The sequence below is a fragment of the Hippocampus comes genome, unplaced genomic scaffold (genome assembly GCF_001891065.2).
Source record: "Hippocampus comes isolate QL1 unplaced genomic scaffold, H_comes_QL1_v1.1 scaffold490, whole genome shotgun sequence".
NCBI classification, from domain to species: Eukaryota; Metazoa; Chordata; class Actinopteri; order Syngnathiformes; family Syngnathidae; genus Hippocampus; species Hippocampus comes.
In genome coordinates, this window is record NW_017805887.1 from 33,843 (window position 1) to 59,298 (window position 25,456).

Consider the following 25,456-nt stretch of genomic DNA (forward strand, 5'->3'; position numbering starts at 1 on the left):
GCATCATTAAAACAACAACAACAAAAAGAAAGCCATTAAGTTGTGCCTTATGAAACTTTTATTTGAGGCTTGGATTATGACATGCAAACAAACACTCGGCCATATAATTCAGTAGAAACTATCACGTAATCAATACTTTTTTATCATTGAAACATAAATGGCTCTTTGAAAGATAAGCGCTTTTGCCCACGCCAATCTTGGTAAATATACTTTTCAATGACGCGATAATGCAATTAAAATATTGCATTTGAACCTGCAAACTGAAGAGTTGTCACTATATTAGAACACACAAGACATAAAAACAATTTCTGGTAGCAGTGCAAGCAAATGAGATTTCGCTTGGGTTGAATGGATGTACTGGATTCGTCGTAGATATGATTTGGTCCATTTGCTACATGTGCACCTAATGACATCGAGGCACTTCTATGTGAAGACCAGCAGGACGAACCTAAATGCCGCACGATTGTTTAGCTGCTAAAAGCAATAAATACGAACTTACTAACATTTAGAGATGACAACATTTTCAAAGGCGGAAATATCCCATGGAAATAAAGAAGACATTTTTGAACGGGACTTTGTTGGCATTTTTTGGATGCCGAGGGGGTGCGTTTGCATAATTTCTTAATTTCTTAACATGATGGGAATTGATTGGTGAGTATTTGATACAATTTTACTCCAAAACTACATGCATTGTAATGTTTATGCTTGAATATGATACTTTCTCAATTAACTGCCGTCAGTTGCCATGAAATGTCTCCCAATTCGGACTATTTCCCAAATTCCCCCATTTGACTTCTCATGGAAATCAAGGGAAATGTTTTTTTGCAAATCTATCAACGCCATAATTACAAAGAATGTCACATGGTACAGTATTTATGCATCTTACTATTACACGACTAAATTCTTAACATTTTTTTTTCCTGTGTGTGTGTTTTAGCAGCATTGCTCCGGGCGACTAAAGTGAAAGATTAAAATCACATCAAGCTCAAGACAGTATCAGGCCCGCTTTGCGCAGGGTAAGCCAGAGTTGCTATGGAAACCGCCTTAACAACATACAATGTATTGCATGATCACATTCTTCAGTATGCACGTTTCCTCACAAGATTTCTTTCTTGTTCCTTAGTGCAAAAGCAAGCGGTTTAGGCAAAACCACATGAAAGTCAACGGCCGGGACTCTTCTTCACGGCCGTCCTCGTTTGTTTCAGTTCAGTCGTCTTCAGGGGGAGATAGACAAGAGAGAAAAAAAATATGCCTGTGAGTATTGGTTTATGTCCATGTGTGGCAAAGGAGCAGGTTTTAGCATTACTGTAACATCTATGCTAATGTCTGTTAGCCAGTCTGGGGTGTTTCTCATTGTATGTTAGCATTAAGCTAGCTGGTGTTGAAATAAGTCACAAAAATCAATGTTCAAAAATAAACAAATCATCTGAGGCTAGATTAAACAAAAAAAAAATTAAAAAAAGCAAGTAAGTAAAATGATTATTGTGGTGATGATGATGATGAAGGAGCAAAGTACCTTCTCCTCCTCTGCACGTAGAGGCCGATGAGCCAGTGCACCACAAAGGGCCACATGACGCCAAAGGCCAGGCTGCTGGGAGAAATGTCAAAAGGCCACCACGATGGTCTCTACAACATCATACAAAAGAGGAAATGTATTTTATTTCGGAAACGTAGTGGATTAAAAGTTGCCAGGAATATAAATACTGAAGTACGGATACCACAGAAACAGAAAAGAGAGAAGTACGGTAATAAAGGATTTGAATTCTGTTACATCACAAGACATGTGCGTGTTGGTACATGCGCTTTTTTTACCAGACTGTTCTTATTCGCTGGTGTGGAGGGATGAACAGGAGGCATGACTGTTGACCTGGCCTGGAAAGAAAAAGAACAACTGTTTAACCATTTTCAAAGCAGAGTTTCCCGATATTACCGGTTGTTTTAGCGTATTTCGACTATCTTTCAGAACTCGCAGAATATTGCGTACTGTGACAACATAAGTCATGCTTTTAATTTATATTATTTTATATGGATGGGGGGAAAAATTATTTTGCTTTCAACCAAACCCTTTTCATTCAGTTACCATAATTACAAAATGTGGTGTCTTTTTAAAATTCCCCATTGAAATTTACAGGAAATGTCGCAACCCTTTGCAACTATAGTCGTGGTGCAAGATGGTGGCAGGTCCCCATTGGCTGACCTGCGTGGCGGCGAGAGCCTCTAGCGTGTGGAGCCTCTCCAGGACACTTTGCATGTCCTCCTGCAGTTGGGCCAGTGCCGCCACGATCTGCTCGTTCAGGTTGCCCACCGGCGTGCCCGCTCCAGCCCGCCGCTCCCCGCCACCCCCGCCACCGGCGTTGTCGTCTCCGCCGCTGCCGTGGGTGGGCTTCAGCGCACCGAGGCCACGGCCGTGGGACCTGGAGCCTGGCGAAAGACAAAACATCATCGTCAACTCAAGTGTGACAAGAAGTCAAGAAGGAGTCATCAAGCCACGGTGGAAACTAATCAGCAGGGATACTGTATTTAGTTTACATGCACATTGTGTTTTATAAAACATGTACCTGTGACTAGAAAGCCAATCGTGGAGAGTCTCTGTCATGGAAACAGCCTCTCAAAAATTCCACTCTCGCTCGTTTTTTTTTCCCTCCCTTTTTTTGACAATCATGCCATGTTTTTGTGGTTCGATAAAATTTTTTAAATAACATACAGTACAGTATATTGTGAATGGGGCCTAAAAAAACACACACACAGGCGTTACAGTAGATGTGCTGCGCTCAATTCGACAGATCGCTTTTGGCTTTCGCCACGTGGAAATAGGCGTGACATCACGTTGCGCTCCCGGATCCGAAAATGGGAGGACAGTGCATTTACCTCTGCCACCTCCAACGGCGGAGTTTGGCATTTCCACGTTGAGCCTGGACCTCTGCGTCACGCTCCCGCCGGCATCACTGTCCTCGCCGCCACACCTGATGCCCTGCGGGACTCCCTGCGGATCCTCGCGGTCCACAGGTTCCTCTTTATCCTCCTCCACCTCCACCTCCTCATCCAGGTCTTCCAGAGAGCGAGTCTGCTCAGTGCTCTTTTATTCATAAACAAGAATAATATAGTACGTGTTCGGAATGTCATGGTTGTACATGTGCAGTATTTCCTCAAGCAATTAAAAGCCTGGTGCACAGTAGTTGTTCTTTCTTGCCTCGTCCTGCCCTAACTGGTCCACTGAGTCACAATAGACTTCGCTGTCCGAGTCGCTGGCAAGCTGGGCGGGGCCGGTCACGTCCTCGCTGGCCTCTGAAGCGGGGGGAGCTAAAGGTCAACGCAAAAAGGTCAGTCTGCCACGCGTCATTAAAAGCCTGATAATTTGCCGGGAAGGGAATCGGATGGCGTGAAATGCCACCATTCTGCTTCTAGAAACGGAAGCTGTGGTCACACGGGAGCATCAGCGCCCGATTCGCGAATTTTTTGGGTAAAACTAAAACAACAACAACAAAATGCACCTTATTGGTGCTTATCAGCATATTTTTTGGTGCTCCTTCTTTAATGCCAAACATTGTGTGATTGACTTTTTGAAACCATTCAATAAATGGGTGAAAGTTTTTTTCAAACAAAACAGAAAAAAAATAAACTCGGCTCAAGGCTAACAATACAAAAAATATGGGCCACGTGTCAGTCAAAGTACCACTGTTTTTAAAAATACACCGTAAAAGCTTCCTTACCCGCGGGGTGGCCGTTGAGCAGAGGTTGAGCATCCGGTACGTCCTGAGGTGTGAGCGAGTGGTCGCCGTTTGTCAAATGTGACACGCCGTTGGCCATTTTGCCATTCTGAGCTTTGTGCGCTCTCGGTGACGCTTTCTTCTTCGGTTGCGAGGCTGCCAATCAAGCTGATCAGCTCCAAGCGAAACAAACATTTCTCAGGTAGCTTCAGTTGAATTACCTTTGCTGACCTCATCGTCTTCGTCTTCTTCCTCTGATGTTTCTTTGTTGTCCTTAGGGGCGGGCTTGGCGGGCCCGGCGTCCAGCGTGCCATTCATTTCCATGGTCCTGACGATGCTCTTGGCCATGTTCCTTGACGACACGCTGCTCAGAGTTGTGCTGAAGCCTGCCGCCGCACAACAAACCGTCGGTCGAACACTTTCCGACAAATCATAACGGCAAAACACTTTTTGAGGCGGCCATTGCTTTGCAAGGTTGCAGGCTAGATCAGAATTCTACAGTGGAACCTCTAAAAACCAAAACACCTCATGATTATTTTGGGAAAAATATGCCCGTAATGTCGCAGGAAATATCGGCTTTTTCTTGAGCTTTCATCCAGCCCAACAAGCATTGACATGATCAAGAATCACGTTTTATCACATTAATTTGGATGTTTTCATCCCTAAAATTGAAATCACATTTGCACTTTTTTGCCTTTATCTCATTGAAATCATTTTCGTTCACAATAAACAGTCAAATAAAAAAAAGGTTACATCATTGTCGTGAACTAAAAAGCTGCATTTTGCCAGGTAAAGCACGTTAGAAAATATGCTTGTTAAGTCACAAGACAGTGCTGTCACTTTTTTCTTTGTTTTTCTTTGCGTCTGATCTCAGAGGTTCGACTGTGCATCCGTGAAGCGACAATAGCACAAAAACACTCCAATTTTATCACATTAATTTGGATGTTTTCATCCCTAAAATTGAAATCACATTTGCACTTTTTTGCCTTTATCTCATTGAAATCATTTTCGTTCACAATAAACAGTCAAATAAAAAAAGGTTACATCATTGTCGTGAACTAAAAAGCTGCATTTTGCCAGGTAAAGCACGTTAGAAAATATGCTTGTTAAGTCACAAGACAGTGCTGTCACTTTTTTCTTTGTTTTTCTTTGCGTCTGATCTCAGAGGTTCGACTGTGCATCCGTGAAGCGACAATAGCACAAAAACACTCCAAGCTATAAGGTCTGCGACGCTACCTAGTACTCGTGGAGAACTTGCACTGAAAGCTATTCGGTTAAAAAAAAAACAGTTTACAGTTTGCGTGTACTTGCCTTCCAGCTGCCTAGCAAACTGTGTCAAACGGGCTGAGCGTGCATGTGACAGGAGACAAATTGTATTAAAAGGAAAAAAAACCAAAAAAACAAGACAAACACAATGACTAAAGATTGCAAATCAGTGAAACTCCGTAAAATCATTCGCACCCCAACTTTATCGCGGCAACGTTGGGATTCAGTTGGCAGACTTTGGTCGTGTTTAAACATATGATCTGAAATTGTCTTTTGTTTGATTTCAACTTGGAGTGACCAAATAAACTGCTTCAAGGAAGTTTTGCTATGGCCTCTGGGTCTGGAACGTAGTCCCTGTAATAAATAGAGAAGGCCAACCTGTGCTGAGGTCGGATATCTGCGTGATCTTTTTCCTCTCGTCCACCAGTTCATAAAAGGGTCCAAGGATCTGCAGGAGTTCCTCCACCTCGCCTGTCATAGGCATACCCTCCAGAATCTACATGCAGAAATGCATAATTAACTTCAACCCGTCGAAAAAAAAGGACACTTTGAGGAAGTAAACACACCAGCTTCATTTCATCAACGTAGGCTGCCATTGCTTCCTCTTTAGTCATTTCACCCAGGGAGTTCCACGCGTCCCTTGATTAGTGAAGGTACACAAAATCAAAGCGTTAATTGCATCATTCTTGCATAAGCTCTGATAATGCGAGTGCTCACATGAATTGGCTCTGTTTATTTTCATTATAGGTCAGCCTGTTCCCTATGGCGGCCAGCGCTCCCAAAATAATTGTTACAATTTCCTGATAGCCTTGCAGGACTTCCTCTAAAATGTCACGGGGATGGTTAGAGAAAATATGGCTAAGAGTAACTTTTTCAACTTGTTTTGAAACTGGCTGGGTGGGTGTGTGGTGTAGAATTGCTAAACTTGGCCTTTGGCCAACAGGGCCTCGAGTCCACAGATCAGCAAGCTTGGTGAATGAACAACGCGTGTCATCTCAGGGCAGAGAGCGACGTGTTGTGCAATGCACACAAACCAAAGACTGGTGCAGTCACTGAGACCTACACAAGTTTAATGAAAATAAGACCTGAGCATGGTCTGTTTTTTTTTTTTTTTGTACTTATGTCATATGCTACCATTGCCTTACATATGTCAAATAATGTGATGACTGATTATTGCTGTCCTACCATTTGGCTTTGCCGACAGCGTCCCAGAATCCGGGTCGCGCTATGTTGCACCTGCCCACGGTGGCTTGCTTGTAGTAACTGTAGAATTTAAGCATCATGTCGTTGGATGGCTGAAAAGAACCTAAAAAAAAAATTGTTTTAAAAACAAGATTATACAAACATTCACATATTGTAATATGATTTTAGTGAATACAAATATAAATGATATAAAGCCTTACATATTAGGACGTTATTCAATTGTGAATAAATACACTTTTCTTTTGGAACGATACTTTCTGCATGTACTGCATGTTGGTTACTCGCCAACGGACGCTACATTTACTTGTTTACTTTTAAACTTAGTTTGGGGCAAACATGAGTGATGTATGTCATTCCATGCTGTGATTTTGACTTCTCTCCTGCACAGGTGAAACATGACTTCATTGTCCTACTCTCTCATCTAGAACTATTTCAAACATGTTCTTGGTTTATGTCACTTTTCAGACCGCGGACCCTTGAGAATGAAATTTCCATTTCATGTTTCACACACTGCTGATTGACAATAAAACAATGCAACGAGGGTGGGCGTGGAACACGGTCACGTGATAAACGGGTTTTTAATACTGTATTTATATAAACTGTGTTGTAGATTGTCAGCGTGGTTTCTACAGCGAGGTGTTGCCAAAGTCTGCTATGCAAAGTGGATTAGGCCCTTTTAAATCCAGTGCAATGCAAAGCCGTGGCTTCGACGACGTCGTCTCGTATTGTGTTTTTACAGTCGTGTTGAAACACAGGTCAACTGGTTAGACTGGGCTAAACAGCTCCCTCCAGTTCGACTCACCATCCGGAGGCAAACTCTTGATGACTTTGACGGCGGCGTCGAACCTCAACTGGGTCAAACGCGTCTGCTCGTCCGCACCGAGTGACTGGGCCACTTCCATCGCGACAAGTTGCTGCATGCACCCAAAGACAAACAATGTTGGATTATGTCGTCATGTTGTCCTCTGAACAATCAAAGCCCCACTCAACACTGAGGCAAGATCGCGTTGTTATTAAGCAGTGAAGTGACAACACACGACGAATTTTCTTGGACAAATCGCTAGCAACACCGTTCCTGTTGAATATAACGCATATATTCCAGAACATTCAGAAAAAGGTTGGAGGAACTAATGTCGCTCACCGTTAAAACTGTGACAGTTTATCTATGTGTCAGAAGGGGAGCAGACCCAAGACCTCGATCAGACGCCATGAACGCTACAGTGTCAAACGAGTAGAGATGCACCCTGGGAAATGTAGTTTCTCCTTGGTTACTTCCGAAAAGTCCCGTCGTCAGCGATAAAACATCGTCGGGGACACTCGTGTTCAATACAACGAAAATGAGAATGAGACTGAACTATTACATAAATAGCTGTTCGTCAAGGCAAACGTGCTGAAAAAAGGTAGATCGATGCGGGTTTGGCGACCAGAAAATGATAAGGACCACAATTCCCAGCATGCTCCTTTAGGAGTCAATGGGCTAGTCGACCGCAAATATCAGGAGAGGGAGGGGCCGCTCCCTGGGCTGAGGCAGAGCTGGTGGCGGCTTCACTCGTAAGGGAAGTCGGCAAGGGATAACGACGCTCGGTGGAGACATGTAAAGATGGCAGAGCTACAAATGTTGCTCGATGAGGAGATCCCGGCCGGCAAGAAAGCGCTCGTCGAGAGTTACCAGAACCTGACCCGAGTCGCGGACTACTGTGAAAACAATTATGTGCAGGTAAGCTAAAGCGCAGCTAACTCCTACCGCCTTTTGTGGCGAAAAAGGCTGAGGATTCGAACGCTGGTTGGCACCGGAAATGTCGATAAAGAAAGTGTCTTGCGGGGCCGTGTTAACACACTGCTCACGGGGCGCCTCGTAATGAGCAGCGGTGGCGATATTTGACGTGTTTATACGGAGGGTGTGTCTACTTTCCCCCCCTCTTCGAATAATAACACGCCGTGTCGGTTAAAAACTGCCGACGCTTTGGAGGCCTGTTTTACAGCCGGTCAGTGAACGCGTCTCAGCTGTTAAACTTGCTTTTATTTCACATGGAGGCCCTTCAAAGAAATCGTTTAATCCCGCATTTATGCGACGCAGTGCCAGCAGAACCCTTTATAAACACTATACTAACCAACGGACCGTTTTAAAATCACCTCATCGTCCCACAAAAACGATGCGTGTTGTAGTGGAGCGTTCAGTGGCAACAAGTGAACTCCAGCGTCCCACTTGCGTTGTTGTTGTTGTTGTTATCTTCAATCCATTAGCTCGTTTATGATGAGACACATGCGTGGTAATCTGTGGAATGCACTGTAATTCATCTGCAGGCTTGAGGAATGTGTAGCCAGGTCAATAAAGCTTGGTGCTATTGATTTTCTTTCTCCCCCTTCTCTCCTCTCTTCTCCCCCAACAAACTTCTTGGTAGCTTTCACCCCTTGCTGGCTGCACAGCTGCCCATTTAGTTTGACTTCATTTAGCTTCCACTGTATAGCTTTTAGGACCATTTGGCGCATGAGTGACACTGGGGGTTTGTTTTTAAAAATGTGACAGCTTTGTTCAGTGAGCAAGTAACAGCAGGAAGAAGAGGCACCATTATCAACCATGGAGGGTGTGTCTATTCCAGCTGCACTCCCCCTCAGGATTCCCTGTAATTTCGTTTTCTTCCTAGGCCTGTTTGCTGTAAGATTTGGCAGCGTGGAGGCACCGCTGCGAGGAACATTTATGCCAATTATAGCCCTCGACGACCAGCTAAAGTGTTTTCTGGTCCGCTTTGACGTCTTTGCGGATAATGTGTCCTTTCTAGAAACTTTTTTTTGTTGTTGTTTTAGAAGACGTTTTGCTTTTCATTCAAGCAGGCTTCATCGTTTCATGCGACAAGGCTTAGTTAGGCTAGCACTAGGCGTCTTCGTCATTTCATTGCCACTGTCTTCTTCTTTCTCCATTTCTTTGCTGATGCAGAGCCGCCACACTACACACAGTACTAATGATAAAAAAAATGTAAACAGCACACAGTCATAGTCCTTTTTTTTATCTCTTGAATGTGAACAAACAGGAAAGCCGTCAAGGACAAAAGCAGGCGATTAAGACGCGGCCACGCTGGCTCGATTATTAGGACACTTCCTGAGGAAACGCGAGTCAAGACGCCAAAGACAAAGAGTGCGCCACAGTCATCGCCGCATCCTTCCAAATGCTCGCTCTTCATCTTCTTATTTGAGCGCTGTCAGTGACACACCGGGAGTGTAGAAGAAGAAGAGGAGTGGGAGGAAGTTACGCCGTTGTAAAGGTTTGCAGTGACAAGTCGCTTCAAGCTGAGGCGTGTCGGTGTGTGAGCGCGCGTGTACCCGTCATTGTGGATTTGGAATAGGCCGACAGAGGGATCTTATGGAAAGCGCATTTTTTCGACACGTCACATCGCAAGATGAGGAGCTTAACATTTTTATATATTTATTTTTCGAGTTGAGTCTTAGTTTGAATGTGTCACGCCGATCACAAAATGGGGGTCAACTGTGGTTGCAAAATGTCAGGAATCTTCAAAGTTGGAAATGATCCCCGGGAATGATTTACGCTACTCCCAAAAAGCAAGCAGGAGCGGGGTGAAATTGTTGAAGTAGTATTTAAACCGTCCTCCTTGTCACGCTGTTGAACTTTTGACATCACAAGACCCAAGGTGATGCCTGACAGTTGGTTGTGTTATGCTTCAAACAGGAAGCGCAGCTCAAGAGCCCCAAAGTCATCAGTAGGTTGCATCAGAGACCGGAAGAGTCATTGAAAAACAAAAAGCCGGGCTCCCCCTGGAAATTTTTACGCATCAAACACCTGTTGTGAATTTTGCCATTCACTTCCTTGTTGTCGAACATCAAACTGTGCCAACGATAATGAAACAATAAGCCATTTAATGTGCCTTCAAAAGGTTACATGAGGTCAAACGAAGTTGACTTTTCATCTTACACGAATAAAATCGCGACTGTCCGAAATTTTCCACGAACGTGAGAAAAATGTGCATATTCTCATAATATTCCTGACAGACTTCAAAAACAAAATTCCCACTCCGTTATCCGTGTCGAATTTTCCCTGACTGCGTGACCTTTACACTCCTTGGCCCACATCTGCTGTGTTCCGACAAAGTGTGTGGCTTCCTTCCTGCTGAGAGTGGGACCGTCCAATTCCAAAGTCACTCGGCAAAGGTTAATAAGTTTGAGGCAAGGCCAAGTTCTCCTTTTGTGACACACCTAAGGAGTTTTTAATTGCGCTCCGGCAATCCTTTAAGGTCGCGGAGGCCTTCTGGCCTTGCAGTCGTCCGCCATCTGCCTTCATGTTGTTTGTTCTTCCAGGTGTCCTCGTCCTTCACATATACCAATCGCACATGTTGGTTTCCCTGTTTAATATTTTTGACTTGTTAGTTTGTCGTCTTTATCAACAGTTTGCGCGTTTTTCTTTATTCGTTTGTTTGCTCTGACGGAGAAACGCTAAATACGGTACTGACACAAATAGTGATGGGCAAATACCGATACCAGGGATCGTATCGAGTCGACACCTGCCTTATTTTAAAGTATCGGGTACTCTTGGATGCTCCCGATACCAGGCGCTGATACTTAACCCATGAAAATGTGCAATCGCTTTGAGTGGTGGCCATTTTAAAAAGTTGGGGCAGTCAATCACATCCCTTTTATTTCTACATTGTGTCCCGGCCCTTTAATTATATTACAATTTATAACTACAAAAAAAAAACAAAAAAAAACGGGAGTAACTCTACATGGCAACAGATGTCTGTCCTTTGAAGTCATCATTAAAAAAAAAAAAGTCTTTTTTTTTCACAACATCAATCAGTAGTCATTTCGCTTTCTTACATAGCTCGACTCATTCCAACCTGAGCTGCTTCTTATCAAAGTCAAGGAAGAATTTAGTTTCAAATGCTAAGCGTAAACGCAAAAAATGATCACACTTTTGTTTGGATTTCCTTGCTAGGAGCCGCCTTCCATGCGATGCGGCGAAGCACACGGCCTCGAATGCGAGTCGGTGTGAACTCGTGCTGTAATCTGATGTGGTTGGTCGTCCTAATGAGCTTCCGGATTTCAGACGGTTACATCAATCCGAGTTCAACAGCTGTCCGGCCGAGATTATAGTTGGCAGCAATCAGCCGTGCGTGCGTTTTCGTGTGGCCAAGAGCTTCGTGAGATTGCCAAGCGCTCCTTCCCCCCCGCTTTCGATGGATGTTTGACCTCTGAACCGTTTCCTGAAGATATTTTGTGTCAAGATTTGGCATTTGTTAGGAGCTACCGAGTTAAAAACAAACAAACAAAAAAACCCAACACAGACTCCTCTTCCTGGTCCTGAGTGTTTATTTTCTTGTCGCGGTCGTCCTTGACAACCCAACCGTCCGCACTTCAACAACTTGAGATGGATTCCAGACATTCCTGAGATTTCCTCGTCGTCGGTCGGGCCCTCTCGCTACATGTGTGGGAAGACATGATGCACCCTTGAGTTTCTTTCTATGTGGTGTCTTGAGTGATGTCATTATGTCAGGAGGTCCGTTTCCTCTTTCTTCTCAGGCATCTGGGTGGAGACTCTTGGACAGTTTTGGGTCCCATGAGAGGAAGTCTAAACTTTTCCTCCTCTCCCCCCGCCGCCAGTCCGGAGATGATTGTTTCTCTGCCTGGCATGTTGTGGGGTGAAACATTGTACGACACCGAAGGCAGGCAGCTCTAAATTTGGAGCAGGGCAGCGAAATATGAAGTGTGAGCGTATCTTCTTATGATATAAATCTGCTGTACCTGCGAGATTGTGCACACGCTCCGAAATTTCACTTCATTCTTCTTGCCATATAATTAGATTCTTATCCTGCCTACCTCAGCTCCCAGTGGCAGGTTTATTGGGAGCGTACACACGCACACACACGCGCGCGTGTCTCGCATTCCTCTCTTCTTTTTGCTTTTCAAACCAGATGAGGCGGCGACAGCCGCGGCGCTCTGCCGCGTCTTTTGTCGACTCCGAAATGAAAGACAAAAGTACGCCGGGAGCTCTGCGAAAAAGTCCACAAGAGTCGCTCGACTTTGCGAGCCGGTGGATACAGCAACCGCGATGCCTCCAGATGTTTGTGTAACCGAGCGTGTCTGTTGAACGTGAGGGACGGGGCGGGCGGTCGCCCTTTTGACGCCAGAACGAGACGCTTGTTCCTCATCGAGCGTTGCAAAAGGGTGGAAAACTTCTGTGAAGTTTTCATGGGAAATTTAGCGGCAGAATAGCAGAAGCAAAAACCTTCCTCAAGATAGAAAGCGGAGCGGCGCTTCCAGTTTGAATGGGATTGGATGTTTGACTTCGGCCGTGCGATTAACATTTATCATCTTTAATTTTGTGTCAAATGTAATTTTTTGGGGGGCGAGTTTTGAATCAGCAAAGAGATTCTGGAAGATTCTGTGCCGTTTCCTTTTAAAGCCCAATTATTGTTCTACAAGGAGGAATTATGTTGACCCGATATTTTTGAGGCCAGCCAATGACGCGTCGCTATCTACTGTACCGACCGAGGAGGCGTTGACCCATTTTGCGAAGTGTAGCTGGAAGAGAATAAACATTGTCTGAGCGGGAAAATGTAGGCCAGCACTTGTGCACTGACAAGCGGGATTTAAGAGTCGTATGCTTGCGCAGGCTGAATCTGCTTCTTGCTGTTTTTATTTTATTTTTTTTTAAACTGAGGTACAGTGACACCCACAGTCGCTTCTTTCAATGTCGCGCTAATTATACACCCTAAACACATTCAGAAGCAACACATCAACAGGCGTGAACACTTAACCCCGCCGGCCCCAGAGAGTTTGCCGTCTTTGGATCAGGAGGTGTCGGGGGGCGGTATGGGATATCCCGGCAATGCCGACCAGACGCTCGTTTGAATTCACGTTTTTCCTTCTCCTCCTGCCTTTTGTGTTCCCTGCAGGCCCAGGACAAGAGGAAAGCTCTGGAGGAGACCAAAGCCTACACCACGCAGTCCCTGGCCAGCGTGGCTTACCAGATCAACGCCTTAGCCAACAATGTGCTGCAGCTGCTGGACATCCAGGCCTCGCAGCTGCGGCGCATGGAATCCTCCATCAACCACATCTCTCAGGTCATACGAGCGCACACATTGACCACCGTTGTGCAACCAGAGTGCCCACTTCTGCTTTTCGCTTCTCGATTTGTTATTTTGAACCACAGCGCCGCGCCGTCGCGGTTTCCTTTACCGTCCACAAACCTGTTTGACCTTCGGCGTCGAGCTGCGCTGTCAGTTTGTTGCTATTCGGAAGAGCCATCTCTGTACTTGAGGATCGTTCCTTTAAAAAGGCTCCTGACGGCGCAGCACCATGAGAGGGTCAAGCAAATTAATCCCAGTGGAGAAGAAGGTGGCCCGCACGCTCTCTCCACAGGGTAATCCATCGGCGTTTGAGCGTTTAATCCTCCTCGGGAAGGTGTGCGGGACCTTAGTTAAGGATTCAGAGGGCAAACTGCAGCTCACTATTGATATGGCAGACACGGGGCAAAGCCATTTTTTGGGGTCAATGAGAGTGACAAAATTCAGGAATATGCACATGGGTGGCCGCGTACAATTTGTGCAGTTCCAAATTGCAATTTATCAGCCTTGGCGGAGTTCTGGAGTCCTACTTGGAGCTGTAATAAAGCCCCTCAAGTTTGAAGGTATATCACAGATCTCTCGGAACCTTTCCCTTTTCTGCAGAAGCAACACTCGTGCACGTGTAGGTAGTACCAATGACGGTATTAAGAGCTCAGACAAGTTAAAAAAAAAAAAAAATGAGTTGCGGCCAATAGAAGTTTCACTATGACATCACACACGTACTTTTCCGGGTGGGAGGAACTCCTGTGGCATTGAGAAAACTACACAAATGGCTTGAATAAGGATTCACAACCTAATTTCAATGTATAAAGTGTCGCCTGAATCGATATTAAGGGAAGTAACTTATTTTGAAGGGAGACCAAATTATATTTTAACAAGTTGACTGAGAAAGAGATGTGTTGGAAATTCTGACATAGTTATCGTGATTATTTGGGGATTAGCTCATTAGTCATTTATTGCTTTGGACGTTTAGTCGTCAACCGAAATCAAATGTTTTTCAATGGGTAGGCGTGGAAGAAAGACTTGCCCCACAAGTACCTTTGTGCCTGTTGATTTAAAAACATGATGTAAACGTCTTTTACATGTGTTGTTGTCCCGTTGGGTCCAAACACAAGTTTCTTGTCCCGCCTCTCTGCAGTATGGGCTGTGCTTTTCTCACGTTAGCTATCTTATGTTTCTTTTCCTTCATCCTTGTGTATCGCGCCAGGAATTTTTTTTTTCGCGATACACCGAAGGTCAGTTTTTCATCCTAATGGAGGCAAAAGTGCACTTGGTGGGACTCGAGGGCAAGAGTGCAGTGGAATGAGGAAGTTGGCAAGCGAGTAAAGCAAAGACCTTGAAAGAAAGAAAAAAAATCTCAATTGTTCACTTTCATCTCAGTGAATAGTTTCGAAGCCAATACGAAAGTCATAGGACTTGTTGTGTTACCATGGCAACAACCCGGGTCAGCCTAGGGCGAGGATATGAAACGCAGCTCAAGATTGGTTCAATCGTTAACCGCGTTTTTTAAGCAAGAGAAATGAAAAGACTATTTTGGACTGTAGGGAAATGTTTTCGTCCCCTCTTGTGTTCCACGAGCTGCAGCGGCGATTGAAGAGGAAGAGGTGGGGGGGTTGAGGGGGTTAAAAAAAAAAAAAAAGCTAATCTTCCACTTTGTCTTGCGTGTGAAGTGGCTGCTAAGAGGCCGCCAACAGGGAGAGCTTTGTGTGCGCAGCGGAGGCCGACTCCTCGGACCGACAACCTCGCTTGTGACACCGCCATCGACCGCGCGTGTGCGTGTCCGTCATGCGACTCCTGTGCCAATTATTTCCCACCCCCCCAAGTGAAGAAGTCGCGAAGTTTTGTGACACTTAAATAGTTGAAGTGTCCAAAATTAATCGATTTGTTGTCAAGCAACTATCGGAGTTGGTCTGTACTGCGTAAAAATAACAGAAGACGTCGGGAACGACCGGTACTATCGATTTGTGGGGAACATGTGAAATTGAGCATATTTTGGGCAGGCGTGTGTTTCAGCCTGACAGTGACGTCATGTCAAATATAATTCGGTTTAAAATGTGCCTTCGCTGAAAAATGGACGTCTGTGACTGTGGCACTCTCGATTTAAATCGTAAACGGAAGCTTTACAGAGGCCACACATGGCGGGACTCCTCCGTCTGAGTCACTGTGAACACCACCAGGAATGGTCAAGAAATTGAAGGCGCGTCATGTCTTTTGTCTGCGAGGCACTCGCAGGCCAAACAAAAAAAAAAAAACCCTCAGGGCTTTTTTTGGCAAGAATAAACATGAGGCGTGAGCCATTTGTCCGGGTATGCGTCTTGTGACACGATGTGAAAGCGGGGCAGGAAGAAGTGAGTCAGTCTCAGGATGTTGAGGAGGGAGGGGGGGAGAAAGAAAAAAAAAAGCACAACATGAATGGGCTTTTTTTCGAATGATGCCCCTCAAAGTAATTGTTGAAAGCCCAAAATAGGATTGGAACTGTCGTTTATCAGACCCCCTTTACCGGCATGCTAAACAAACCGGGAGGGTTTGCTAAATTCTGTCCTTGTAATCCCGCCGGACGTGCCTGAATCATTTCCTGGTTGTGGTTTTTATAAGCTAAAAATGACTTCGATCCCGAGGCCACATTTTGCTACAGAAGAATGTGTGGAATCCGTCGCCCAGACACAATTTTTTTTCTTGAACAAGTATCAAGACTTACTTAAGCTTTGGAAATGGAAGGCGATGCTTCTGTTGGCGTGGAGACGGCCGCCGCTGAGTGAAACCCATCTCCGAGTCTCGAGGCATTTTGCTCCTGTCCTTCCTGACCTCAATTTCCAAAGCGCTGCTGGTGCACGTATTTCGTCTGGTCGTACGCTGTCAAGTTAGGTTTGCTCAAGGTTTTGACATACCGCTCCCGGCCTTTTGATTGGTCGAAGATTTATGGCCGCTAGCTGCTACTGGTGTGTGCGCATCCATCCGTCAGCAGCCTGACCCGTTTTCCCAACGAGCCCCCTCGCTCGCCTCCGCCATTAATCTTGGGGGGCACATATCTCGACTAGGGATGGACGTCTTTTGAAGCTCATGTGGGCTTTGAGCTATTCTGCACCAAATTTCTAGACTGTGAGTGAAGCAATCTAAACACGAGAGGGATTTAATACGTGACCGCTTGAAACAAAAAAAAAAACATTGGCTCGATTGCCCAGAGAAAACCGGCGTTGCGACGTGAATGACGGCTGCCCCTCACGTTGTGGTGTTGACATTTCTGTTGGGTCCCCACCCTCACCAAGTACCCGCCGATGTCATTCGCAGACGGTGGACATCCACAAAGAGAAGGTGGCGCGGCGGGAGATCGGCATCCTGACGACGAACAAGAACACGGCGAGGACCCACAAGATTATTGCGCCGGCCAACATGGAGCGGCCGGTGCGCTACATCAGGAAGCCGATCGACTACGCGCTGCTGGATGACGTCGGACACGGAGTCAAGGTGAGAGCTCGTCACGTCACAGCAGTGGCCCCTAACCTTTTTTCTGTCGCACCCGCTGCTCCGTGGCCTCTCTTTGCTGTCTCTCGGGGTGATACTTACTGACGCCTTGCCGGCATTTGAAGGTGAACCCTTCTCGATGCACGCGGATGTGGCGGCGAAGTTCGCTCCGAGCTCGGTATTTCCTTGTTCCTTTCTGGCCGTTTTGACATGCCCTCTTTCTGTCTCTCTCCTGTTTTTCCACCACCCCACCTCACACCACTTGCCCACACTAAGTGGATGAAAGCCAAGGTAAGTCGTCTGTCACATGACCCATTTTGCCATCCTGCATTAAAAAAAAAAATTCTCCCTTTCACATGGACTATAGTACGCGATATCACAATTCTTGTCATGTAGTCCTTGTGTTTCCCCATTAATCAACCTCTTGATGATGACAAACAACCCCCCCATCCCCCCCTCCTGAACGCCTCAACCCTTGTCATTCACAATGTGTATTGTCGTCCTTAGATGCCGCGTAGTTTAGTGATTTTTTTTTTTTTTTTTTTTAAACTCAGCTCGCACACCCACGATTAGCATAGACGACTCCGATAAGGCCAAAGAAACACGTTTTATTCCACCAGCATGCCAGACTTCCTCAAATATCGACAAAGGGTGGTTGATTATTCAACCGCCCAGGCGAGTACTCATGTAGTTTCAGATGAACTAAAATGCATTTATTACAACGGTGGCCACTATTTCAGGAAATGTGTTATATCTAATTAATTTGGATTCGCAGACCCTCTAAATGAAGTTGGACTTTGATTGCTTAATCCTGAGAACGAACGCTAGCACAGTGCAAAACGCAACTTCCTTGGTGGTGGTAATAATGATCTGCTTGTTTGGATGCACTTGTTTCACCAGAAGGTTTGGAAGGCTGAAACAAGTGCAGCTGTCAAACTGTGCTCGCTGATGAAGTGTTGGACCAGTAGTCTGCTCTAAAGGCGTGTTACTCTCTTTTTATTTTTATTTTTTTTCCCCCTGTCAACCACAGCAGCACGGAAACAATCAGTCAATCCGAGTCGGAACGCTATCGCGGACCAACCCGCCGACGCAGAAACCACCGAGCCCGCCCATGTCAGGGCGCGGCACGCTCGGGTAAGACACTGTTAGTCACTATGGAACACAACATAATCCCATCGTCTTTTAAGTATGTAATGTGAAGTTTATATTGGTGGGGGGATGCTCCAGACCTACCCAGTGAAATTTTTTTTTTTTTACCATTGCGTACACTTGAAACATATTTACAGTTATGAAAAGATACTTTTGAAAGTATTCCTCAGCACCACCTCTCACCCTCTTGCTCCTTCCTATGACATCTGTCCGAGCAAACAAAAACGCCCACTCACACATTGAGGCCGAGTGTGCTTGCTTCAAGACTTTTATTTGTCCTTCTCAAGAGTCACAAATGCAGTAATTGTATGAAATGCGAAAATTAAGGACGCCCTCCCTGAACACACCACTTGCTGCTTGATTTTTATTTATTTATTTTTTTTTTAATGTATTTTTTGGGGGGGTGGGGGCTTCTGCAGTCGCAACGCATCCTACAAAACTTTGGAGCCTGTGAAGCCCCCAACGGTGCCCAACGACTACATGACCAGCCCGGCCCGCCTGGGCAACCAGCATGGCGCGCAGCACAGTCCTGGACGCACGGCCTCGCTCAACCAGAGGCAGCGCACACACAGGTAGGGGTCTAACCTTGTTGGTTTTGTCTTTCTCTTTCTGCAACATAATAAAACAAGCGGGCACCAAAACGCAGTCTAATAGCCAATTAGCACATTGGTGCCATGAAGTGAAATATCTTGACTGAGGGGGGAAAAAAGCTTTGTATCAGTCGCAATGCTAACACGAGGATGAATTGCGAACTTTGCAGAGGAAGTTCTGGAAGCCAGATTCAAACCCTGAACCTCCCAACTGCGCGGCAGACATGCTAACCACTAGGTCACAGTGCTGCATGCATGTTTTGCTCACACACCTCCATCGAGAGCGAAACTCTCGTCTCATTTGAAGTATGGGCTCGTTAGCGAAGGAATGCGGCAGGCTTGGATGCTCGTTAATATTTTATTCTTGTGCATTATTATGTTTCTTTTGCATTTTTTTTTTTTTTTGCAACAAATAAGGAGGTTAGGGGGAAGCGCTTAAACACAATGAGCAAAGGAGTGAGATAAAATTGGACTAAACAAAAAAAGTGTTGGCGTTTTTATTGTGCAGCCCGCGGAGGGTAAAACCCTGTTGTTTGTGTTATGAGTGCCCCGGGGGCTCCACTGACATGGATCAGGGGGGGTGGGGGGTACAGAGATGGAAGAGGTTGGGGCGAGGGGGCCTGGTTTACTGGGATGGAAGGTGCTTGAGGGGTTTCAGGGGCATGTTAGTTGACAGTGAGGCCGAGAGATGGGGGAGGTAGGGGGCGGGGTCATCAGTTCAAAGCACGATGAAAGTAGAAGAGGAGGTAGAGGAGGATCAAGGCTGACCCACCCCAGGGTCAAACTCAAATGTGCTGACGCACATGTGACACTTTGATGTCCTCTGCTTCCATTGATCGAATTCACGTGCTTGACTACAATGTTCATGTCAACCACACGTTTTGGATGGAATTTTTGATGTTCAAATTAGGACAGCAGGCAGGAGTAACCACCAGATCCCGCCCCCACCCAAAACACAGAGAAAATCCAGCTGACTCGGATATATTTAGTGTTTTTCATTGTGGCCCCATGTGGAAGTTTCTCGTCACCAGTGGTTGGACGTAATGAAGTCCAATCGCAGTGAGAGGAAAAAGTTTGTGAACCCTTTGTGGGGGGGAAAAAGTGAACCCTTCTAATGTGAGTGTGTGTGGTGTGTCTCAGTGGCAGCAGCGGGGGGAGCAGCAGCCGGGAGAACAGCGGCAGCAGCGGCATCGGCATTCCCATCGCCGTGCCGACGCCATCCATTCCCAACGCCGGATCAGGTGAGCTTGTTTGCGATTTCGACATGGCAAGATGCTTCAATATGTCATTGGATTGTTTGAGATTTCAACTACAGTATGGTGCCATGATAGCAACACACACACACACACACACACACACACACACACACACACACACACACGCCAATATGACGTATGATCATAAAGTGTTGCGTAAAGCCTGTTTACCCGACAGGGATTATGCGGAGTCCCATTGTGTTCGGAGAGCCGCGCGTCGTGGATGTGTGGCAGTGTAAATAGGCCAAAGCTGCATTAAAGCAGCGGCGCCGCCGCACATCGAAGCGCACCCGGGGGTCGTTTCATCACATTCCCGCGCCCCGCGTCTGTCGCTCGGAGACCCTTTGAGAGTTTGCGCGGCAGCCTGTTGGCCTCGCCAGCGCAGGAAGGAAGTGTCACCATGGAAACAGTGGCCCCAAGAAGGAACAAGGGGCTGAGTGACGACTATCCCAAATAAGCGGCTTGTGTCAAATAAAAATGCAGAAAATGTGAGAGCATCGCAAATGAAAAATGCACTTTGAGTTGACTGAAGTGGATTATCGTCACATATTGTCAGAAACTGGGAAGTGTCTAAACTAAAGTTAGGCACGCAACACGGTTGTCTTTAACCGTTTTAGGTACAGCGGTTGCTACAGTGGACGGCTTATCGTGTTATCAGGTTACATGGTGCATGAAAGGGTTAAATGGACACTGCCTATCCAGTGACATCAGTCGCTGCAGTCACATGGTTGAGCATCGTAGAAGAACAGCGGACGCAGGCTACGAAAGCGCGCTCCACAGCAGCTTTTGCGCGACTGCTAATCTCCTTGCCCCGCATGTCAGGCCGTCGTTCCTTTTCACTCAGGCAGCAGCCTCTCTGACGTTCGCTCGCGACACAAGTCAACTATAGTAAATCGGAGCCCCAAGTCTCCTGGTGCTTCAAAAAAAATGTAAAGAAAAAAAAAAAACCTTTCCACAGTCCCGTTCATGACCTCCCCCCCGGGTGCGCCTCCTCCGCCTCCTCCTCTTCCTCCAGCTGGGCTCGGTCCACCGCCACCACCACCTCCACCTCCTCCCATAGGTGAGACCTTCGAGCGTGCCAGTCGTCATACCTGGCTCACGGTATTGGTGGGTCAGTCGGATGGAGCCAGACCCTCAAACCAGTTCTCTCAATCTTGGTGGTGATGGTGGTGGTGGTGGTTGACTCTACTTTCTGTCTGTTGGCACACGAATGTTTAACCGATTAGTTACCTTTTTCTGATGAAGCAATGCTGGTTGAGGAAGTTCGTCGTGGATGCATCATTTTCTTTGAGACGACTTGAAATGACAAAAACATGACAGGGAGCAGATTTATTTTTTTTCATTCTTTTACAATTTTTATTTCTCTCCTGAAATGTCATCTAAGCACCCGCGCTGCTTCCTTTTGATGGTCCACATCTGATTCTAATCAGATTGTTCACTGTTTTGGGGTCTCTTTGTCTCTGTCCTTCCTTCTTTCATCTTCCCGCTTGCTTTCCGGGCATTCCCCACCCGACCGACCCCTCGCCAGCGGTGGCTCCAGGGCCCGGCTTAGGCCCCGCCCCGATGTCGCAGTTCGGCACCATCTCGCGGCAGATTTCGCGGCACAACCCCGCCAACTCGTCCGTCTCCATGGTGTCGGCCACCGGCACCTACCGCCGGGCCCCGTCCGTCACCTCGCAGTTCTCTTTGCAGCAGCAGCAGCAGCAGCTTCAGCAACAACAGCCTCATGTTAACGGGGGCACGCCCACTTACAGCCACAACTCAAGTAAGGCCCCCGCCAGAGTAAGGCCAGTGTAGTCTAGTGAGTGTAGTCATATGCCACTCAAGGTTCAGGACTTTTTTTATCCCAAGATTTTACTCTAATTATGACTTCACCACTCTGTTAGCGTAGTGTCGTGATAGTCTACACTACAGCTTCGTACGAATTAGTCAGGTGAACTATTTTTTGGGATGCTTCAGTGTCATATTGCGTTCCCACGCAGAACATAATGAAGTCAGGTGCTTTCTGAAAAAGAAAAGATGAGTTCCAAGATAGCGGCAAAATGTTATTGGCCGTATTTAGTGCAGTAGTTTGAAGCGAACGCCAGAAAAGTACACACTTTGATTGGAGACGCACCTCTTCAATGGATTGGACCCCTGTCGTCTTTAGTCAGGGTGGGGCAGCCTTTCTTTTCCACTTTGGGTGTCTGATGCTCTTTCTTTTCCATTTCTTTTTCTTTCTCTTTGTTTCTTTCCGCGTGCGTGCCCTTCTTCAGTGTGCGTGGCCCCCACTCCTCCTCCCCCCATGCCCCAGCTGACGCCACAGATCCCCCTGACTGGCTTTGTGGCCAGGATGCAGGAGAGCAGTAAGTGTGAAGCCCATCATTGATTCAGTCTGTGTTCCCAACTCCCAGCATGCATTGCTCTCCCTCTCTTTCTCTCTCGCCACTCACAAGTGTCACGTAGCTCCCCTCCATCACTCTGCAACTATGTGACTAACTTCAACAAATTGTTCATCCCAGGGTCACACTCGTAATCTATTTGCCGCAGCAATATTGTGGACGTCAAGTGTATTATGCTAGACCGGGCTTGAAAGAAGTAAGATGTGTCACCACCTGGTGGTGTAAACAAAAGTACAACTCGTGCACAGTCCAAAACACTGGGTACACTCGTACAGTACACTGAGATCCAAATTTAGAGATAATCATCCCATCAATAAAAAGAATTGTTGTATTTGATAACATCAAATTCTCTGTGTAAGTGTGCCGAATGATGTGGGCATGTGTTGCTTGCTTACCAGAGACCCGTGAATAAATACATGTTAAAAGATTGATACAAATATTTTTACAAATCTTCTTGTTAATTGATGTATTTTTTAAAAATAATTTAAATTGCTTCTGATTCTGATCCACTGCGAGTGCCTCCACTGCCCCCAAAAATAAGTTTATAATTTGAAAGATTCCGGAATCACTTGAATACAGTTCCATGGCACCACAATACTACCCAAGATTTGTTTTCCCCTTTGACCTGAGCACCAATGAGCAAAAAGGTAAGTGATAGTTTCTAAAAATCTGCAAATGTCAATTCGCAAGTACATAAGACTGATTAGGTGTGTGTTGAAATAAAGTAATTATTCTGGCTGGATTTAAAACATTTAGAGTACATTATAAAATCCTGGGAAGGCTTCGCCCATTTAGTGCAACGGTGCAAAAACATTTATTTAACCAAATACTGCATTGTCCTTGCATGGTAGCTGCATGATTAGTTGTCATGGTCTGAGTAGTGTTTTGTTCCCGTCTAATGAAAAACATGCATGTCCAGCCTGTGTTCGTATTTTTTTCCTTTGTCAAAAGGGGGAAAAAAATACAGGTTATCCCTCAAATTTGCATGTGTCAATTGTGCATGCGCATCGTCGTGCCGCTAACCTCAAACTCCACGTGACATTGACGGTGTGTCGTTCTCCCTCCAGTCTCCGACACTCCGACTCCGCCCCCGCCGCCGCCTCCGGATGACATGGCCATGTTCGACGAGTCCCCGCCACCGCCGCCCCCTCCCCCGGTGGACTATGAGGAGGAGGACGCCTCGGTGGTGCACTACAATGACCCCTATGCTGACGGAGACCCCCATTGGGCGCCCAAGAACTACATCGAGAAAGGTTGGTGTGGCAAACACCAAAATGCTCAATCAAACCACTTGATTTTTGCTTCATGAAAGTCTCCTAGCTTACTGCTAACATGTGATGTGAAATGACAGCTTATGGAAACTAGCATAGGTGTTGCAGTGATTTGAACCCTTTCAACAACTGCAACTTGAACTATGTCGAGGTTTATTTTGTATGAAATGAAAAACACCACCTTGCACACTTATACGTAAACCGAACAAGCTGAAATGTAATCGTTTCCACCTCTTCCCGCCAGTGGTGGCTATCTACGACTACAGCAAGGACAAGGACGACGAGCTGTCCTTCATGGAAGGCGCCATCATCTACGTGGTGAAGAAGAATGACGACGGCTGGTACGAAGGTGTCAGCAGCGGCGTCACCGGCCTCTTCCCCGGAAACTACGTGGAGAGCATCATACATTACGCCGACTAAACCAGAACAATTTATAAGTAAGATGACAAACAATTTGGTCTATATTGAACCCCTGTTGATTGTGGAGATACGTTGCAGTCCCACCCGCGCTATGGAGAGGACAATATGCTTTTTTTTTTTTTCTCCCTCCCCAATCAACTGCTACTTTGCACACATGTGGTGCAGCAACACATACAAACAACACTCACACGCCACACCCATAAAAAACAGTTGCTTAAAAGTCCGCAATTATACGGTTTGCACGAACGGTAAACTGAAATATATAGCGGAGGTTCACTGTATTTTTTTTTTTCTGGGTGGGCGCACGGGCGACATCAACAGTTGAAGGATGTTGGGAATATGGCCGACTGCTTTCAAGGGGTTCGATGGGAATTATTTCTTTAATTTTTTTTTCTTTCAGTCGGCGGTATTCTCTCTCTATGCTGTAATTTGTCCAACTCAACACTTCCTCCCTGAGAAAAGAGCAATTTCGAAGACAAAAAAATATTACCTTCAGTTTATTGACCTTACGTTTGTAATTGTATTCACATTTTTAATTTTTTTTTTTTTTTTGTATTACTGTTGAATCACTGAACTTGCAGAAAATGCAGATTTCGGGACCTCAGAAATTAAACACATTTGGCACATTCATGCATTTACATCCTTAAATGCAAAAAAGAAAAAACGAAATCCTGCCATGCGACGTTTACCTTCAGGTTCCCGATGGATTTGGTGGTGCCATACTGCATGTATGACTAAATGACCAATGAAATTTTCAAATTGAAGTGCTCCACAAACGAGGATTAGGTGAGTTGCTAAGCATATGTACATTAAATTGTAAAATAAATGAGGATGCCAACAACACATTGTTTTGATGGCATCCTTGTTTCTTTTGCTTTTTGGGGGGATGTGGGGGGGTATTTTACAAAATACACAGATGTTGCTTCGGAACACAGCTGCGTTGAACTAGGATATCAGGCATAACCAGATCAATACATAAAATGATAGTTTGGATTTTTCAATCGAGGCGTTAACGTTCACAAAGGGTGCAGCCGGCGGATGTTGCCGAACTCCCAGTAGCCTTGAACGCATCACTGAACTTGTCTTCGGGTTTTATCACGTATGCCGTTAGCAAAGCAGCATGTCGTCTTTTCACCCTGTTCAAGGGAGTAATTGGTCCAACAAGTGCATTCTCGGTTGTTTTCTGGCGTACTGTGGTCTGCGCGATGCTCTGTATCGTCGAAAGCCGTCTAAAAAAAATAAACATCGGGGCGAGGCGTTGCATATCGCTTTTGCCTTAACTCAGCCGTACACTTCCTGTTTGCATTGACCAATCAGAGACGAGAGCAGACTCACGTGATTAGTCGGAACGCATTCAAGTACTGTCCACGCTGATGTGCAACAAGAGGTCGAGCGGGGTGGACTGGCAGTTTGAAAACCAAACATTCCGCGTTCAACTTAACGCTAATGAGCTATTTTTTATATTTATATATATATATATATATATAAATAAAAGACCCAACTTTTTCTTACCTCTTGACGAGCATCCACTTTCATTCAGATGTAAACTCAAGAGTTCTCCGATTAGGTCGTTTTCTTTTGTTCCTTCAAATTTGCTTGTGCATTCAACAAGAAAATGTGGCTCGTCTAGTCAACTCTGCCCTTCATTGTATGTAAAATATGTTGATTTAAAAAAAAA

The 25,456-nt window shown here is 45.7% G+C and overlaps 2 protein-coding genes across 17 annotated transcripts; one reads left to right on the forward strand and one right to left on the reverse strand.

Annotated features, from left to right (window-relative positions):
• Positions 1 to 40: 40 nt before the first annotated feature.
• Positions 41 to 7,435, reverse strand: acbd5a (acyl-CoA binding domain containing 5a). The gene is made up of 13 exons (XM_019889573.1): positions 7,318 to 7,435; positions 6,979 to 7,090; positions 6,159 to 6,279; positions 5,540 to 5,612; positions 5,352 to 5,469; positions 3,929 to 4,093; positions 3,711 to 3,863; positions 3,191 to 3,300; positions 2,869 to 3,076; positions 2,198 to 2,421; positions 1,813 to 1,872; positions 1,517 to 1,626; positions 41 to 1,214 (listed from the first exon to the last, which is right to left on the reverse strand). Exons 2-13 carry the CDS (start codon positions 7,076 to 7,078, stop codon positions 1,202 to 1,204), a joined length of 1,455 nt encoding a protein of 484 aa, XP_019745132.1. The 5' UTR covers positions 7,079 to 7,090; positions 7,318 to 7,435; the 3' UTR covers positions 41 to 1,201.
• A 225-nt stretch (positions 7,436 to 7,660) lies between these two features.
• On the forward strand, positions 7,661 to 25,017 carry abi1a (abl-interactor 1a). Of its 16 annotated transcripts, XM_019889565.1 has the most exons (13): positions 7,785 to 7,893; positions 11,703 to 11,888; positions 13,079 to 13,246; positions 16,538 to 16,714; positions 16,988 to 17,002; positions 17,742 to 17,845; positions 18,280 to 18,432; positions 19,591 to 19,691; positions 20,665 to 20,766; positions 21,235 to 21,471; positions 21,962 to 22,051; positions 23,155 to 23,340; positions 23,603 to 25,017. In XM_019889565.1, exons 3-13 carry the CDS (start codon positions 13,217 to 13,219, stop codon positions 23,776 to 23,778), a joined length of 1,371 nt encoding a protein of 456 aa, XP_019745124.1. In that variant the 5' UTR covers positions 7,785 to 7,893; positions 11,703 to 11,888; positions 13,079 to 13,216; the 3' UTR covers positions 23,779 to 25,017. The 16 variants fall into 16 exon arrangements, with proteins under 16 accessions (XP_019745114.1, XP_019745113.1, XP_019745117.1 ...); XM_019889555.1 differs by lacking the exon at positions 11,703 to 11,888 and having other exon boundaries at positions 7,661 to 7,893; positions 17,745 to 17,845; XM_019889554.1 differs by lacking the exon at positions 11,703 to 11,888 and having other exon boundaries at positions 7,662 to 7,893.
• Positions 25,018 to 25,456: the final 439 nt, after the last annotated feature.